General features: G+C 44.3%; 1 protein-coding gene across 4 annotated transcripts in view; it reads left to right on the forward strand.

Annotated features, from left to right (window-relative positions):
• The window catches only part of GAN (gigaxonin), a 56,380-nt gene that overhangs the window by 23,732 nt on the left and 13,689 nt on the right, over positions 1–18,959 (forward strand). For 2 of the 4 annotated variants that reach the window (XM_061138113.1, XM_061138117.1), the window contains 8 exons: positions 1,144–1,258; positions 3,309–3,659; positions 5,120–5,337; positions 5,555–5,676; positions 8,723–8,835; positions 10,352–10,501; positions 11,410–11,546; positions 11,806–11,934. In XM_061138113.1, the coding sequence (XP_060994096.1) occupies positions 1,144–1,258; positions 3,309–3,659; positions 5,120–5,337; positions 5,555–5,676; positions 8,723–8,835; positions 10,352–10,501; positions 11,410–11,546; positions 11,806–11,934 (1,335 nt within the window). Of the gene's footprint in view, positions 1–1,143; positions 1,259–3,308; positions 3,660–5,119; positions 5,338–5,554; positions 5,677–8,722; positions 8,836–10,351; positions 10,502–11,409; positions 11,547–11,805; positions 11,935–13,358; positions 13,792–18,959 lie in introns of those variants that run through there. The other 2 variants (XM_061138124.1, XM_061138126.1) reach the window with 2 other exon arrangements.

Raw genomic sequence — 18,959 nt, forward strand, 5'->3', positions numbered from 1 at the left:
ATCACCGTAAGAAAAAAAAAGTAGCAAGTCTTCCAAAGGTTTACCAAGAATTTACTAAAGGCCTGCACCTCACTATGAGGAAGGCAGTGAGCTCAATTAAAAATGAGACTTGAACTGAACGTGTATCTCATGAAAGAGGAGCCACATGTGACAACGGACCTGTGAAGCGATGTTCAGCACCTGGGTGGTGAGGGAAGACCGGTCACAACCACACCAGAGGCCACACTTCACTCACCGCCTGGCAGGATTAGGAAGTGGGACAGAGACCAATGTCGTAGAGTTCGCGGGTCCACATAGTCCCCTTAACCGTACCAGATGAGGCTGAAAACTGCTCCAGCTCCTGGGCAGAATAATTGAGTATTAGCTCATACTTTGGAAAAGAATTTAGTTTAATTCTACTCCCAGAGGTACACCCAAGAGAAATTCTTTAGCATATTACAAAAGGAGACACACACAAGAGTACCTAGCAGTACTGTTCACAATACCCCGAACCTGGAGCCACAGCCCAGGGGCCCATCAACAGGAAAGTGGCATGTTATACAGCCAAAAAGACCCAAACAAAGCTGCTGCTGTGATAGACGAATGACTCAGCAATATAACAGCAAATGAAAACAGCCCCAGAAGGTTACAGACAGCATGAAACACTTTTATAAAATCGAAAACTTTAAAAGGGAAACTTGAATACAGGATTTGGTTTAACAGATACTTCAGATGAGGAAGCAGGGGAATGAACCAATGGGGAGGATAATTTGGTTAGAAGCAGGTTATTGTCGAGGTTTTGTTTTGGGTGGTGGATGTGTGGGGTCCTTGTTACATTATTGAAAATAACTGGATAATTAAATACAGGGAAAAATAAGCTTAAAGGGCGGGGTTCCCCAGGTGAAATAGAGACCCTTACTCCCATGCCCTTAGTGCTTTGGTTGTGTGCTTCGCTTGTTTTTTAAGAAGCACTGAACCATTGAACAAATAGTTTGCAGTTGAAAGTCATAGAACATATGTTGCTCCAAAGTTAACAATCAAAATGTTCTAGATGGGATTCATATATCTATAAGTATCATATACTTTGTAGAGTATTTAGTGCATAAATATTTCTAGCTCTTTCTGTTCTTTCATAGAAATTTTACATTTTTTTCCCTTTCTTAGGACAAAGTTAAACTATAATCCTCCAAAAGATGATGGATCAACCTATAAGATTGAACTTGAAGGGATATCGGTAATGGTTATGAGAGAGATCCTGGATTACATCTTCAGTGGGCAGGTATGCTGAGACCCAGAGGAAGGAGGGCTGAGTAGACCCTCAGGCTCAGGGTGAGGGTCTCCTCCATCCACGCTGTGGCCGAGCAGCCCCGTCCCCTCCATCTTCCGTCACCGCGGGCTTGACTTGCGTCTCCTGCCGCACGGTGAAGGCACCTGAGTGCCTTCTTCTGGGGTCTGCCCTTGAAAGAAAAGCAGGCTGATTTACCCAGATCCCAGGCTGTTTCTCCCATCCTGAGCGCCACCGTCCAGTCTGAGCCGTGTGCACGTGGGAGCCCCCCTCACTGCCATCTTCTGGTGTCTAAACCTCCATTCCCCTCTTGCCCTGGACCCACACTCTCGGGGAACTCGGTCTGTCTCCATGGCATGGACCCAGGAACCTCTGTGGGCGGTGGGGGTTATTCTCTAGAGGTAAAGACTTCAAGACTCAGGTGATGGGCACCTGCATTGTCTTCTCGATGCCTCGGTCCTGTCCCGCCTCATTCTTTCCTGCTCACTCCCCTTTACTCTCTGTACCCTTACATTTCTGGGGATTTCATGAAACCCAAGGAAGGAAGTGGTCAGTGGCTAGGGATCCTTCCCTTTTCTTTGCCCTCCGCTGACCCCCCCGGTACCCCGCTATTCACGTGGTTTAAAGGGTCGCATGAAGACTCAGCGATCTGGGTTTGAATTAGGAGGGTGCTGATGCACTTTATGCCCGGTTCCTTGAGAGTGCGTTTTCTCTCTGCTCCTCTGAAGGGCGCGTGTCCTGCTCTCTCTCCTTCCTTCTCCTCAGTCTTCTTCCGACTTTTCTCCTGTGAAGTCTCTGTCTCCTGCATAAGTATTCTGAGTGCACTGCTTGCTTTTCTCTCAACGTTCGTTCTGTTCAGAATTACACTCGGTGACTGTCATCCTCTTTGAAGCTTTCTATCTCATTTCATGATGTTACCACTTTCTCTTTTCTCTAAACACTGGGTGGTGAGTGTGTGGAAGTAAGGTTATGTGTGTGATTATTTAAAATAAATGCACTTAAATCCATTTGGGGACAGCCCTTAAAATACTGGTGATGCTCTGTAGCATCACAAAACCAGACATAGGACCCAACTCTTACCTAACGTGTAAAATCAATTCAGCGACAGTTATGACAGGTTAGAAGCCAGTTAGAGCATGTCCATGTTCAGGCTTGCATTTGAAACTTGAAACCTTACTTACCTGTGGTACCAAACGTGTGCATCTCGAATCGTGGTAAAATGTTTCTTGCTGCACTTCAATGTGAGATCCCTCCTTCACGTTTCCTTGTGGAGGATAAGCACCCATTCCTTGGGAGACTCTGGACCGTTTGTGATCATGGCAATATTTTAGGGGCCTGTGTCTTTATGTTGCCTCACCGTAGCATAGAAAAACTGTGAAGGGGGTGGAGGGAGACGCATCAATCAGAAAACTGAAGAAAATTAAGGAAAAGTAAATGTTCACAATGGAACTTCGGGGGGATTTATTCCAGAAGGTAGCTTTGAGGCCAGATGGTATCTTTCACACTGAGTGCGGTGTTTGGGGTCCAGAAGGCAGCCCCTCAGGCAGCGTGGCTCTCCCTCTCTTCAGCGGGGCCACATGGTATCTTTCTTATACCATTTGGCAAAAGGAGGGACCCTAATTTATTTGGAGGAAAGATTTTCATTAGTTGAAGTGTTTGCATTTATTGAAATCCCTTTCTGTTTACCGTAGAATTGCAGAACTTGCCACTTCCTGATAAGCATTTCAGTCATGTAAGGTTTTCCTCCGAGTTGAGCGTGAGCACCATGGACAGTTCACGCAGAAGGGCTGTTGGTGGTTCCTGTGGGTAAAGCGAGGCAAGGACTGGGAGAAGCTGACCAGCCACGCAGGGTCTGTGTCGTCCCCAGGTGCCCTGGGGCCCTCTGTCCTCTCTTGAAAGCAAAGCGGAGCCATGTGAAATCTGCCAATCCCCAGTCGTCTTTGACCTCCAGAAGTGGAGCTCTCCCGTGGTCTGGCCTGCTAGATTAGTGGTGTGGGCCCTAGATGCACCCCTCAGATGTAAACTGCCTGTGCTGGCCCCGCAGATCCGGCTGAGCGAGGACACCATCCAGGACGTGGTGCAGGCGGCCGACCTGCTGCTGCTGACGGACCTCAAGGCGCTGTGCTGCGCATTCCTGGAGGGCTGCATCGCCGCCGAGAACTGCATCGGCATCCGGGACTTCGCGCTGCACTACTGCCTGCACCACGTGCACTACCTGGCCACCGAGTACCTGGAGACCCACTTCCGGGACGTCAGCGGCTCCGAGGAGTTCCTCGAGCTGAGCCCCCAGAAGCTCAAGGAGGTGATCTCCCTCGAGAAGCTGAACGTCGGCAACGAGAGATACGTGTTCGAGGCCGTCATCCGCTGGATCGCACACGACACAGAGTTAAGAAAGGTGCCTCGGCATGCTCTGACTCGGACGTTCCACCTGCTCGTTCTGTTTGTGTATTCTTCACCCCAGTGTTACATGTTTTATCTTTCTCCTCCAACTTGACAAGTTTGCAGAGTTGTGATCTAAACCATGACCTGTAAAACATCTTCCCATAGGCTCTCTAAAGCGGTTGGTTTTTTTCTGATCCGTCTACCAGAGTGAGTGTAACTCATCATATAGCAATGAAAATATTAACACTTAAAAGTGACTTGACATCCCTCGCATGTTGTTTTCAATGGGAAATGTGTTAGAGGATATCAGGTTTGAGACCGTTAACACATTCAGGGAGGGTGCCTTAGCCTTTACATCACAGGGCTTTGAATCTCATATGTATGTTCTAGAGGCTAGCTCCAAAATAAATATATAACATTTCGGAGAGTCTTTCAGAATGCATAATTGCATTGTTAACTGTTCTTAGCAACCCTTGATTTACGTGTTGATGATTAGCTTGTATTTTTAAATTCTGTAGGTCCATAAGCTGTGTCCACGTGGAAACCGCATTCTTAGTCTCCGCTCAGTTGCTACAGTCAGTGTTCTGTTTTCCACGTGGGTGGGTGGGTAGCTTACGGAAGAGGAAAGAAGAGTTTCCAACTTGCCAACACCACTGAACTAGCTTCTCTCTGACCCTCTTCTTGCCTTAAAGCCATGAGGATGTCAAAGGTGGCGTGGCTGCTGGGAAAGAAAAGGCGGTTCTTCATCCTTTGGTTAATGCCAGCTTGACGCTGTAAGGACTGCGGGCCTTCATTGCTCAGGGTGTAGAAGAGTGTACCTTAAAATGATGATTCCAAAGCCCAGAAAAACTGGTCACCTTACATATGTAGAGTGCTATCGTCATTTGGTTCAAATTTAATGATTGAGCATGAAAGGCATACAATTCATATTATACATGTTAGGTCATTTTTAGTAGTTATTCCCAAAGAAATGATGACATAGTTGTCACGATTTTTGTTTTTGGAACTTGGGCTTTTTCAGATTTTTCTTACAATTTTAATGTTGGTACATTTTCATTATCTAGTTGACATATTGTATCAAGCTCTTCCGGTAACTATTATTTGTATAAATGGGATACACTCATAGCACACCCAAGTTAGTGAGGTAAAGCAAATCGTGGCAGAGTTCTTGTAGGTTTTCCTGTTGCGGTGGGAACCCTGTAGGGTGTGGTGGAAGCTTCTTGAGACTTTGCGGTGACCCAGCAGATACGAATCTGAAGTGATGATGTTTTAAGTTAAACTCTTGTTTATCAAGGCCAGAGGGAGTAGAAAGGAAAGGGGCCGCCTCACACATTCAAGCAGCACTGGCCCATACTCCTTGCCTGTTGATCATCTCACCTGTCAACAACTGTAGTTTTCTATGAGTCAAAAAATGTGCCTTCTAAATGCATACTCTCCCTTTCTCCTCCCCATGCTTTCCGCCCTGCTCTGCAGGTCCACATGAAGGATGTCATGTCAGCGCTGTGGGTTTCAGGGTTGGACTCGAGCTACTTACGGGAGCAGATGCTCAACGAGCCCTTGGTCCGCGAGATCGTCAAGGAATGCAGCAACATCCCCCTCAGCCAGCCGCAGCAGGGGGAGGCCATGCTGGCCAGCTTCAAGCCCCGCGGCTACTCGGAGTGCATCGTGACCGTGGGTGGAGAGGAGAGAGTGTAAGTGTGGCCATGAGCCGTGGTCTAAGTAAGGGAAGAGAGATTGCCGTGTGCACAAGAACTCAGAACAGTTCTCAGTATCTGAAGCCTAAATAGCAATCGATTTTTGTTGTTGTTAAATGTTTGAAACATTCTTGAGAGCAGTAATACTCGTCGTGGTTATTCCAAGCAGAATATAAATATATTAACTGCTAACTGATCGTCTGCCTCCTCTTAGTTCGCGGAAGCCAACGGCAGCGATGCGATGTATGTGCCCCCTTTACGACCCCAACCGGCAGCTGTGGATCGAACTGGCCCCTCTGAGCATGCCGAGAATCAACCACGGGGTCCTGTCAGCAGGTACTGTGCCCTCATCTGCTTCACTTAAACACAAGATCAAGTGAGATGCAATTTCAGTGTTGTGCAGGATGACTCAGAACCTTTTAAAGATATTGCCCCTCTATGGGGACATGTTTAGCGTGGCTCTAGCTGTCAAGATTGTGTTAAGAAGAGTGTCTTCTGACCAGTCCTTACTGTTCCCAAGTCTTAAATACGTAGCTGTTTTTAAGACATCAGTAGCGGAGCATTTTTATTGGATGAGTTAATTGCTAGAAGAGCAGGACCGAGTGACTCTTAGCACCCACTGGCCGGATGATCACATCTGAGACGCAGATTTCCTTGAGCCGTGCTAGTGCCCCATCTTGGAGAGTCCGGCACTCTAGAGTCACAGCATGTAACACACATCCAAAGTAAAAGTGTCATGTAAGAGCAGGCATTTCATAGGAGACTTGAGAAAATATTACCTAAATTAGTTCTGGCTTAAAGTTACTTTACTATAGAAACTATGTTTTAATTAACCTTTGCAAGTTTGGAACATTATTGGAAATTCTCACTACCTTGCTGACTTCATCCCACAGGTGCCATTTCATTTCGTTCTAACTATTGTCAGCTGTCTTCCTGAAACTCTTCTTTCATAGTCTCTGTTTGCCCACTAACATTACATTAACATTTTTAAGCTCTTCCACACTGTACTATATTATAGATATGGCTAAAGCTGTGGAATAGAAATGAAATCGTAGGTTCCACAATTATTGATGTTTTCGTTATTAGTCAGCCAAATGGAGTGGTGTAGGCAACAGAACGTGGATCTGATTTCTCTGTTCTTTTTCTCAGACTTAACCTTCCTTAAATTTTCCTCCCATAATGTGTATAGTTGTGCATAATTTTCGCACATGCACAGCTGCCACAAAGGTTCCTGTATCACTAGCTTTCAGGTTTCCTAGAGGGGTGGTTGTTTCAGAAACTTGAAACAGTGAGGAGAGGAACGGTCTCCAGTCATGTTGACCAAAGTTGTGAAATGACTGAGTAGTTCCTGTGTGTCCAGCCTGTTCCACGTTTCTTCTTTTCCTGCCTTCTTTCAAAAAAAACTTGATTGGCTTTTTTTGTCATTCAGTTTTTTCCCTCTCTACCAGATTAGAAGTTATATTCTATGTCTCTGTCCCTTTGAAAGTTACATTAGCATCCTCAGCCTGTATTGTTAAAAAAAAGTCTAGAGTTAATCAGTACATTTATATGCTATTTTTCCTATTCCACAGTCTCACAGTATTAAAATACATGGTTATTTGCAAGTAAATGTTTACATGTATATGTGTTCTGTTAATCTATGTTATATACATACCTATAGATAGTATTCATTTAGATTTATCCACATATTTACCAACTTCTTTGTTTTTTCCCTCTTACCCCTCAAACTTTCCATCCGGGATCATTTTCCTTCTCTCTGAAGTTCATCCTTCTAAATTTCCTTTAACATGGGTCTAATGATGGCAAACTCTAAGATCTGTCTAAAGATGTCATTATTTTGCCTTCATCCTTAAAGGATATGTTTGCTGGGTATAGAATTTTAGGTTGGTCTCTATGATTGTTCAGCACACTGAAGATATTTTTCTGCTGACCTCTGTTATTCCTAGTTGTTAAGTCAGTTGTCAGATATGAAACTCTGTCTTTTCTCTGGACTATATTTAAGGTGTTTTTTTTGTTTGTTTGTTTTGGTCTTTTTTTCCTCTGTCATTTCAGTATTCGGTGAACATTTTATTTGAAATTTTACCATATTTGGGGATTGTTGGGCATCTTGACTCTGAAGGTTGGCCTTTCATCAAATCTGGAAAATGTTTATTTATTATGTCTTCAAATCTTGTCCTTGCTCATTCTCCTCTGTCCCTCTGCTTTTGGAAGTCAGATTACACATGGCTAGACCTTTTTACTCCATCCCCTGCCTCCTGCCTTCTTTTTGTTTTCTTTTCTTTGTGATGAATCTGCCATTAAATCCATCCATTGAATGTTTTATTCAATCTATTTAATCTTTTTTTTCCCTCTAGAATTTTCTTTTTTTCAAATCTGCCATGTCACTTCTACCATCCCTTCATATAGAGTTATCTTTAAATAACATAGTGAGCATTTTTGTTTTGTCATCTCTCATTACTCTAACATTTGAAATTTGCAGTCTTTTTCTAGATTACTTCCTATTGTCTGTTTCTACTGCTTCATCTTCGTAGAGTCTAGTTCCTTTGTTTACCTGAGTATCTTTGGCTGGGTGCTGATCATTTTATTAAAAATTATTTGTAGGAAAAGTTTAATGATTTAAAATCTTAGAATGTTAGATTCTAAAACTTAGATAAAGGTACTGTCTTCCATAGAAGTTTTGCATTTGTTTCTGCCAGTTGCCTAAAAACACTAATTTGTAATTACTGTAAATCAAATTCAAATTTTGAGATTTCTTAGATAAGCAAGGAGATTTAAACTTGGCTTCTCATTCTGGTTGGCCTGCGTCCTGAGGGTTAGAACTTCGGAGAGGCTTTCCTGCCAGAAACCACACTCTCTGTGGGCCTGGGATTTAGATGTCTATCTTCTTCATGCCCTCACAGCCATTAAGAGAAAGCTTGCATTTTCCCCACATTGCTAATGCCCTCAGAGCAAAATGGTTTCCATGCATGGTAACCTCTCCAGCCTACATTTCCCTTCCGTTTTAGCATAGTGTCTCTTTGGCTGTTTCTCCTCTAAGAAACCTATTTTATTTTAAAATACGGGCTGGGGAACAGAACAGACAAACTGAGGTAACTTAGAGTCACTTGATGACTGGGTGGGCTGGTGTCGGTTTTCCTTTTAAGCCACAGGGAAGTGGGAATCTGCTCAGAGATTCTGAGTGAAGTGAAATGGTTGGAGTGACTGACAGATTAACTGTGTCATCAAGGATTGAGTGAAGTGTGACAAAGATCTCGAATCGCTTGTCATCAAAGAAGGTGTCTCCACATACTGTCTCTGCCTTCACAGTATTTGCATTTGCCTGGGAATGGGTATTGAAAACTTACGCTTCAACTTCCTTGTGTGTCTCCTTTGATTTTTTCAGAAGGGTTTTTGTTTGTATTTGGGGGCCAAGATGAAAACAAGCAGACCCTGAGCTCAGGAGAAAAGTACGACCCAGATGCAAATACATGGACCGCACTGCCACCGATGAACGAGGTGAACAAAGCCTTGCTTTTTATTGTTTGGTGTTTCTTTTTACCCCCGTTAGCACTTTTGTTTGCTTCTGCCTTTGATGTAATGACAGAGACAGTGGCCCTGCCAAGACGCGCCCGCCTGATGTGCTCGTTCCCTCCACCCCGCCTCCTGGGAACACGCTTGCTTCAGCCCTTTGCCAGGTACCCGCGCAGCACGCTGCCCGCCTCCTCCTCAGCGAGGCCTCCCCACTGGCCCTCAGCTCCCCTTTCGAATCCCTTGCTTTCTGTCTCTTCATACCACATCGGCCCTCCTCACACATTCAGTTCAGTCGCTCAGTCATGTCCAACTCTTTGCGACCCCATGAATCACAGCATGCCAGGCCTCCCTGTCCGTCACCAACTCCCGGAGTCTACTCAAACTCATGCCCATCGAGTCGGTGATGCCATCCAGCCATCTCATCCTCTGTCGTCCCCTTCTCCTCCTGCCCCCAATCCCTCCCAGCATCAGGGTCTTTTCCAATGAGTCAACTCTTCCCATGAGGTGGCCAAAGTATTGGAGTTTCAGCTTCAGCGTCAGTCCTTCCAATGAATACCCAGGACTGATCTCCTTTAGGATGGACTGGTTGGATCTTCTTGCAGTCCAAGGGACTCTCAAGAGTCTTCTCCAACACCATAGTTCAAAAGCATCAATTTTTCAGTGCTCAGCTTTCCTCACAGTCCAACTCTCACATCCATACATGACCACTGGAAAAACCATAGCCTTGACCAGACGGACCTTTGTTGACAAAGTAATGTCTCTGCTTTTTAACCTGCTATCCAGGTTGGTCATAACTTGCCTTCCAAGGAATAAGCATCTTCTAATTTCATGGCTGCAATCACCATCTGCAGTGATTTTGGAGCCCCAAAAAATAAAGTCTGACACTGTTTCCACTGTCTCCCCAGCTATTTCCCATGAAGTAATGGGACCGGATGCCATGATCTTAGCACTAGGCCTTTTTAAATTGTTCGCACAGACTTTTGGATGGCAGGGGCTTCTGTCTGAGTGGTCAGTGCTGTGAGTGGGTGAGTGTCACACCGCAGGCAGCCTTCATGCAGGCCCGTACCCCACCCCTCCCCGCCACAGGCAAGCCTGTTGCTGGGGCTCTTACACAATTTCACATGTCAGCTGGGAGCCACTACTGCCCACTGCTGAACAAGAATCATTGTATGGAACCAGGCGGTAATCGTTCTTTTTCTTGTCATGAGCTGCTGACGTTTTCTTGTCATGAGCTGACGAGCGAAAGGTAAGTATTTTGCCAGTGAATCCACCTCATGTGAAATTCCCTTGTTCCAGGAAATTCCTGAACTTGGGTTCTCTGTCTCTCGTGATAGAAAAGTGAGCTTCTGGGGAAAGCAGAACTGTTGGAGAGACACAGCTCTGAGTCTTGTATTTCTTTGCAGGAATGGAATAATACCTGTCATTTGTATTAAATTTATGATTATCAGCTTTCAATATGATAGTCGGCCTTTTGTCTACAAAACTCTTTATTGTTTTTCAGGCAAGACATAATTTTGGAATTGTGGAGATAGATGGCATGCTGTATGTTTTAGGAGGAGAAGATGGTGAAAAAGAGCTAATTTCAATGGAATGTTATGATATTTATTCTAAAACCTGGACAAAGCAACCTGATTTGACCATGGTTAGAAAGGTGAGAACTGTACCTTGTGATAACTAATTCACACACTGGATTTTAAAGTTACTATTTCCTCATTTCCCACAGATGCCTTCTAATGCAATTGATAGTGTTAAAGCATTAACATTACAGAAGTCTGTCTTTGCTGGTAGCTTCTTGCCTTCACTATTGCCAGTCACATACCAAGCTGGGGAGCTGTGTGAGAGAGTTCACGGGGGCGGTGGGCTCTGGGCAGCTTTGCTGTGTCTGCGGCCCTCACCTGATAAATACTCCGTGATGGCACTAACCTAGGCGTAATCAAATCTCCCAAACCTGCTTTCTTAATCGTCGTGATCGCTTGGGAGGAAACGTTAACCCATTGATCCAGAGGTAAAGAACTGCCATTGGTTTCTGAGATGAATGAAAACAGAGGGCTCCCATTAGCTGTTCAGGGCCTGTATTTCTGTTGCCTGGTGGAGACGGGCGTTTCATCAGCAGGCCAGAGCCTTTCTAGCGCCCTGGGTATTTCACACCTTGGTGCTGCGACTCACTGGTAACACGATCGCTCACTGTGTGTGCCCTTCCAGCTGACTTAATCTGGGGCAGGAGTTGAGTGACATCTTGCTCTGTGGACTCTGCATCTTGGACTCTTCAAAGAGTGGTGAAAGAAGAGAGCCTGGAAAGCTCCTTTAAAAGCAAGGCTTGGGTGCTTATCTCACTTAGTGGAGTAGGTTAGGTGGAGCTAATCCTTCCCTGAGGACGGTATGTATATTACCCATGCTCTTCCCATTTTTGAAAGCCTCTGTTGTAATATGGGAAGGCACCAGACTCCTACCGTCAGACCCTTTTCCAAACATCTCCCAGGGTTCCAGCCAAGCTGGTGTTGACTCAGCCAACTTTTAATGATAAATGTTGCCTCCCCCACTGTTGCTTCCTCCTTCCAGATTGGCTGCTATGCAGCTATGAAAAAGAAAATCTATGCCATGGGTGGAGGGTCCTATGGGAAACTCTTCGAGTCTGTGGAATGCTATGACCCCCGGACCCAGCAGTGGACCGCCATCTGTCCCCTGAAAGAGAGAAGGTGAGAGAACGGGGATGCAGAGCCCCGTTCGCCTGGCTTTCGCTTCTCCCTTCTTTTGAACGGATCTTCTATTTGACTTGCCATTTGGTTCATATAACACTAAATGAATAATCCACTCCCTGAAAAAGGAAAACTCATGTATTTGTGAAGCACTGAATGTCGCAGAGCTAAAACAAGCAAAAGAGGAATTAGGGAATCAAGTCCTGAGATATACTGATGAATCCAATGCTTAGTATGTATGCATTATGTGGCCTTTCAGGTTTGGAGCAGTGGCCTGTGGAGTCGCCATGGAACTGTATGTATTTGGGGGAGTCAGAAGTCGCGAGGACATCCAGGGGGGCGAGATGGTAACTTGCAAGTCGGAGTTCTACCACGATGAGTTTAAAAGGTATTTATGAATGGTTTCGTGTGGCTTCTGCAACTTTCTCTTTATGCTTTCAAAGGCATGTCTTAGCTTCATTTAGTTTTGCTTTCAAATTATTTCACTGAACTCATATATTTATATCTAATGCATACTGGATATTTATTTAGTGACTTCAGAAGTCTTGGTAACTCATAGGAAAGCCAGAGAAAAATGTTTCTGAAGTGCAGAGCAGACCTTGACAATTCTGATAGCTTTTAGGAGAAAGTTTAAACTCCTTAACTCATGGCCTTTTGTGATATGACCTGTGTGTATTCTTTCTGCTCCTGTTCCACCCAGGGGCTTCACTTGAGTCCCACTGGGTGACATTTTCCCTCCAAAACATGGTATCATTGTCTTAGCTCCGTGCTTTCGTACTTTTCCTTTTGCCTAAAACTTCCCTTCTCACGTTTATCCAGTTAACTTGGCTTCTTCAGAACTCAGCTTAATGATCACCACCGAGAGAAGGCCTTCTCGTGTCTCCCAGTCTGAGTTAGGCTCCTCAGTCTGTGATCCCATGCCTGTCTTTTTCAGATTGTGACTGGGAGCTGAAGCTCCTTCAGGGCGGGTTCCAGCTCAGCTTTGGGTCCTAGCTTCTGGCCTCACACCTGGGCTGTATCAGACACTCAGTAAATGTGGTATCAGAGATTCTTAAATCATCTGACGGGCTGCCACACATGTGAGGTGGAGTGGGCAGCATCCGTCCAGTCCCCCTCACTTCGCTCCTCTCACACGTTCTATTATAACCACTGAACAGCGTTTTTCTTGCAGAAAATTATGTTCACATCCTACAGGGAAGTTGCTGTGCTAAAGTTAATCTTGTAATAGCATTTTGATCGTGTTGCCAGAAGGGGGTGCCAGAATATAATGTTTAATCTCATATTATTTTAGGGTAAACAGTGCACAGTTGCCAAGATTTTAGAAATATGTATGTTCTCTATTAATGTATTTTAATTTTATGATGTTTGCATAGCCTATTTGTTTGTTTTTTTCCCTTCAGTTACTGGGGGCAGATAATCTTATGAAAGTCTACTAGACAAAGTGTGAGAGCAATTTGAGAATGCTTGCTACTATGGTTGGGACAGGGGCAGAATTTCAAAGACTTTTCTACACCTCTCTTCCATATGTGTTACAATGAGGGCTGACTGTTCACAATACAAAGTAGTATATGAATTTCCTTTCCAAATGAATCTCAAAATAGTTGCCCCCCCAGAAAAAAAAAAAGTTGCCCAAGTTCATTAACAAGCAGGGGTCAGTACATTTGGTTTCTGATAAAATATTGATATAAGCCTTTCTCATAATGACTGGATTACTGTTTGGATAATGTGAGCTAGAGAGCTGTATCTCACTTGCTGGAGTAATCAAGGTTGCTTATGGTTTTACCATTTTCTGTTCCTGTTTTGATTGTATAGGACTTGAAGCTGGCTGTGAAGTTTTCAGTCTGCCTTGATATGCCATCATCATTAGAACCTTTAGATTTCTCTCAGGTTGTCTCCTATTTACGGAGTATTTAGTAATAAGAATATCGGGCTTCCCAGTTGGCTCAGATGGTAAAGTGTCTGCCTGCCATGTGGGAGACATGGGTTCGATCCCTGGATTGCGAAGATCCCCTGGAGAAGGAAATGGCAACCCACTCCAGTATTCTTGCCTGGAAAATTCCACGGATGGAGGAGCCTGGTAGGCTCCAGTCCATGGGGTCACAAAGAGTTGGACACGACTGAGCGACTTCACTTTCACTTTTCACTTTCAATAAGAGTATTACTTGCTTTCATTCGTAATTGTTAAACATGACTGTTACTTTTTCATTGCTATTTAAAGTACTTCCCAATAAAATTCACTTATCTGTAGTTTGCTTATATTCAAGTTCTTCAGTGTTTGTTCACAAATAGAATGAAGAAAGCTTGATTTCTGTTGTCAATATACAGGACTCTTGTTTAGATAAAGCTAAACATAAACATGTAACACTAAGTGCCATATATTACCTCATTTAACACATTTAATCTTCAAAACAGCCCTCTGAAATACAAGTATTCTTTTCATTCCTGTCTTGCATATGAGGAAATCAAAACACAGAGAGGTTGAGTCATGTGCCCCAAAACACACAGGCAGCGTGTGGCAGAGCTGGCATTTGAACTCGGGCATTCTGGCCTCAGAGACCACCAGTTCAGCTACCACACAGTAGTGCTTTAAAAACTTAGTCTTTCCCATGGAAACCTATAGAAGGGGGAAAACATCTATGAGTAGTTTCTCTCTTTATAGCTCAGATGTTCCCAAGTGTGTGGTATTTGCATACTTTGGAAGCTGCTGCCAAATGAGCAACCTGCCTTAGATTGAAGACCATTTATTGTTTTTAAGTAATCTCTTGTCTTTCCTGTCTTTGTTCTCTATTTTTAGGTTAAAAGTTTCCTGGAAAAATGCCACATCTTACTATTTTCTGTGTTTCTGACTAAAAGCAAAACTGTTTGAAGGAAAGCAAAATAAAAAACAAAAAAATTGCCCTTATTTATACCGAGTCACAGTAACAACTTCATATCCAGAAAGACAAATGTATCTACTTCTGTTATTTGCATTCCTACTTCTGGTACTGTACTAGACTAGTACCGTCATCCTCCCAGTGGTCTATATTTCTTTAAAAGTCATCTTTGATTCTCTCTTACGCTTCACATCTCATGAGTTGCCAGATCTTATTTTTTTAAACTCTGTAGTGGTTTTCACACACAGCCACCTTTATTTCTCTGCCACGACTCCAGCGAGTTCACTGTCATACGTGCAGTGTCCTTAGCCTTCTAACCAGTCTCTCTAATACATTTCACCTGCTTGTGCTTTTGAAAGACTAATCTGCCTTTGGTCATTCCATTCAGATGGAGGTTCTTCCTAGTTACCCCTTGCTTACCAAGTAAAGACATTAGTATTTAGCCTCCTCCTCAGGGCCCTCCGTGATCTGAGGTTGAGAAGTGTTTGGCTGTTTCCACTCTCTTGAGTGTGGCTCACTTCTTACAGCCATCCTGTGTCTTACTGCCTCTGTGCATTTGCTCAGCCCCCGTGCCCTCCCCTTCTCGTTTTTAACAGATAAATCATGTTAACTCTTCTCTGAAGTCAAGACCTATCAGCTTCATCTTTTGATGACTGTATACTTGGATAGACATCTCTGACCACTGGCCATATGCCCACATGGTTCTCTGACCTGCGGGTCAGGGACCATTATGGGAGCAAGGGTTAAGTGGAAGTCACCAGAACGTTCCTCCCCTGCCAAGGTAGAGAACTGCATCCTGAGGAACGTGCAGACCTCAGTGCCACCATCAAAGACCCGAAAGTGCGAGGGTGGTGCCCCATCACATCCCCACTTAATTCATTTAGAACAAGTAGAAGAGTCAGCTGCAGTTTGGAAAATAGCCGTCAGCTTTCCATAAACTTAAACAGGTGGTTAGGTGGTCACCGACCTAATGATTAACTAGCAGGAGGAGTTAACTGCTAACCTGTGAGAGGAGACTCTGATGAAAGCAGAAATAGCCAAGAAACAAGTGCATTGGCAGCCTTTAGGACCAAGGGAAAGTGTCCCAGGAAGGAACAAACGTGGAAGTTTGCTCCCCACCCTGCAGGGCTGGGATTCACCTCTGTTGGGGAGGGGGTGCAGTGGCCCAGGATTCGGCAGAGCCCTGGGACGCCGGGGCCAGAGCTGGTGCGCCGGAAGCTGCTTGCTGGCCAGCAGAGCACCTCCCCACAGGTGAGCTCCTCCGGGTCCCCTGCACACTGGAGACCGCAGAGCAGACCACCAACATCAGGGGAGAAGCCCTTTACTCCCCAAGCCTTGCAGTCCCTCCAGCGCCCTCTGTTGACAAAGCTTAGCATTGCACTTACCTTCTCAGAGAGCCTGCACATCAGTGTTCATTTTCTCCACTGTGTATTGTTTCATTCGTTTCTCCTCTTGTCTATCTTATTTCCTTCCTTTTACTTACCCTGGGTTTATTTTGTTTTTCCTTTTCTACCTTCCTCAGGTCGCATGTTAGATTTTTAAAATTTCTCTGCCGCAGTCTCCTATCTTTCCATCATAAGCCTGTTTTCCTTTTTTGCTTACTGAGCATCGTTGTGCTAGCTGTGTCCACATCCCTGCCTGGTAGATAATCCCATCATCTGAGTCATCAGAGTTGGTGTCTGTTAATTGTTTAGTCCCCCGAGAAGGGGTTCTTATTTATCTGGCTCTTTTGTTGAGTAATTCTGAATTATGTCCGGGCTTTGTGAGCAGGACACTATTGAGGACCTGAGATCTCTTCTGGCACTCCAAAGAGGTGCTCCTAGCGTTTTGCAGGCAGTGGGCGTGCTCAGACTTGCTGAGCCTCAGGTGCAAGCATCCGTGGGTCCAGTGCCCATAAGACGTGAGGTCAGCGATCGCCCATTTTCACTTTACAGGGAGAGCTCTTAGATTTTTCCGTTTTTCTATTTATTAGAGGCAGCTCAGAGGCAGGGGCCAAGGTGTATTCCCAGTCCCACAAACTGCTTGATACCAATCAGCTTTCAGATATTAGAGGAATCGGATCTTCGCTTTATAGCAGCTTGGCCTCTGAGTTCCATGATCTTGGACAACATTCTGCTGCTACATTTCTTGGGATTCAAAATAGGGAATGTACCACTCTGTAATAGTCTGGAGAGAGTGTGCATTGGGAAAAACAAAGCGCTGCTTGTAGTGAAATAATCTTCCGTGCTCTGGTAGTGAGTGGAGGCCTGGACATTGGTGGTGCTAAAGGGCTTACATACATTTCCTCTAACTGAGGTCTGCTCTGACCTGGCTATGCCTTTAGCTATGAAAGGGAATTGATCAAATTTACTTAAGTGAACATTATTATATAGCAGAGTCTAGTTTGTGTTGTTTTAAAGCAAAAAAACCAAAAACCTTTTATTTGGGAATAATTTTAGACCTGTAGAAAAGTAGCAAAAATAGAGTTCCCTTAAGCCATTCACCCAGCTTCTCCTACTGTTAACATCTTACACGCTGTAGTATTCACTTTGGTACAATATTATTAAGTAAACTGCAGGCTTTATTTGAATTTCACCAGTTCATCCACTAATATCTTTTACCCTTGAAGGTTATTGGATGGTTTTTTCTAGGATGTCTCTCCATCTGGGTCTGTCTGATGATGTCCCATGATGAGGCTGAGGTTCTGCGTTTGGGGTAGGGATCCCTCATAAGAAGGGCTTCCGGGCCCTTCTCTGCCCGGTGGCAGGGGGAGAGATGCTTGGTCCCATTACTGGTGATGCTGATCTTGATGACTTGGTTAAGTGCCATCTGTGGGGTTTCCCCACTGTAAAGTCACTGCTTCTCCCTTTGTAATTCATGAATATCTTGGAAGAGATAATTTGAGAATATGCAAATATACTGTTTCTCCTTAAATTGTCACCACTAATTGAGCAACCTCGATGGACTGGCGTCACAGAAGTTAGAACCATGGTGTTTGCCTCCTGGTGATTTTTCTGCTTCCCTCATTCCTTCTCCCTTTGTTAGCTGGAATTCTGTAAAGAACACCTGTCCCTTTGCCCTATTTTTTTTTTAATGGATTGAGCCATTTATTTATATCAGTATGGACTCATGGATGTTTATTTTATTCTCTGAGTTACCCATCCAGGACTGTCATTTCCTGTGTGGCTCCAGTTGCTCCAGCTGTGGCCGTCAGGAGCTGCATGTCGGCTGTGTCCTCTGACACACCTCATCCTTTTTGAAATGCTTCCTCCACAGCAGCACAAGATGGTCCAGGCTCATCTTGTGTTTTCTGTCTCAGCTGTGGAATCAGCCACTTCTTCATGGAGCCCTGGCTCCTTTTCATGGTTATTAAATTGATTTTCAACAGAAGAGCCAAGGCAATTTAGCAGGGAAAGAAATGTCTTTTTAGCAAATGATGCTGGGAAAACTAGCTATCTCTATGCCTCGATATAAGGATAAAAAGGACTTGACTCTTATACCGCACACCATATACCAATGGTAACTTGAAATGTATCATAATACCTAAATGTTAATACTGAAACAAGAAAAACTTCCAGAAATTTTAATTTAAAAAACTTTTGCAACTTTGAAATAGGCAAAGATTTTCTAGAAGGACATAGGAAGCATGAACTATAAAAAGGAAAAAAAAATGATAAACTGGAATTCACCAAAATTAAAAAACTGCTGTTCTCAAAAGCCCCCATTAAGATAATGAAAAGACACTCTACATGCTGGGGAAAAGGATCTGTGATGCACATATCCAACAAAGGACTTGTAACCTTAAAATAAAAAACAATCTTAAAATTCAATAAGACAGAAAACCCAGTTTGAAAAATGAACAGATCTTTGAGCAGACATTTCACCAAAGTAGATACACAAAGTGTCCGGTGAGTACACACAGAGATGCTCAGCATCATTAAAGTGAAAAAAGACTGACAGTACCAAGAGCAGGCAGAAATGACCAGCAGCTGGAATTTTCACACGTTGCACATTGACATGCAGAAGGACACAGCACCCTGGAAACAGTGGGCATTTTCTTATCAAAGGAAATATACCTTTAACCGTATAAACAAGCAATTCCGTAGCATAAGCCCACAAAAGAGCTTTGCCCTCTAATGTCCAAAATAGCTTCACTCACAATAGCCAGACACGGGAAAGTTAGTTAACCCCACAGTCGTGTCCAACTCTGCGATTCCATGAACTGCAGCCTGTCCCGCTTCTCTGTCCATGGAATTTTCCAGGCAAGAATACTGGAATGGCTTGCCATTTCCTTCTCCAGGGGATCTTATGGACCAGGGGATCAAACCCAGGTCTCCCACACTGCAGGCAGACTCTTTACCAGCTGAACCACAAGGGAAGGTTGACATTAGAGGCTGCCCAAATGAACCTGAACAGGTCAGTGGTTGACAAATTCTGCTACACCGTGTAGGGCTGCTGCTGCTGCTGCTAAATCGCTTCAGTCGTGTCCGACTCTGTGCAACCCCACAGATGGCCGCCCACCAGGTTCCCCCGTCCCTGGGATTCTCCAGGCAAGAATACT

This window comes from Dama dama, chromosome 4 (assembly GCF_033118175.1).
Source record: "Dama dama isolate Ldn47 chromosome 4, ASM3311817v1, whole genome shotgun sequence".
NCBI lineage: Eukaryota > Metazoa > Chordata > Mammalia > Artiodactyla > Cervidae > Dama > Dama dama.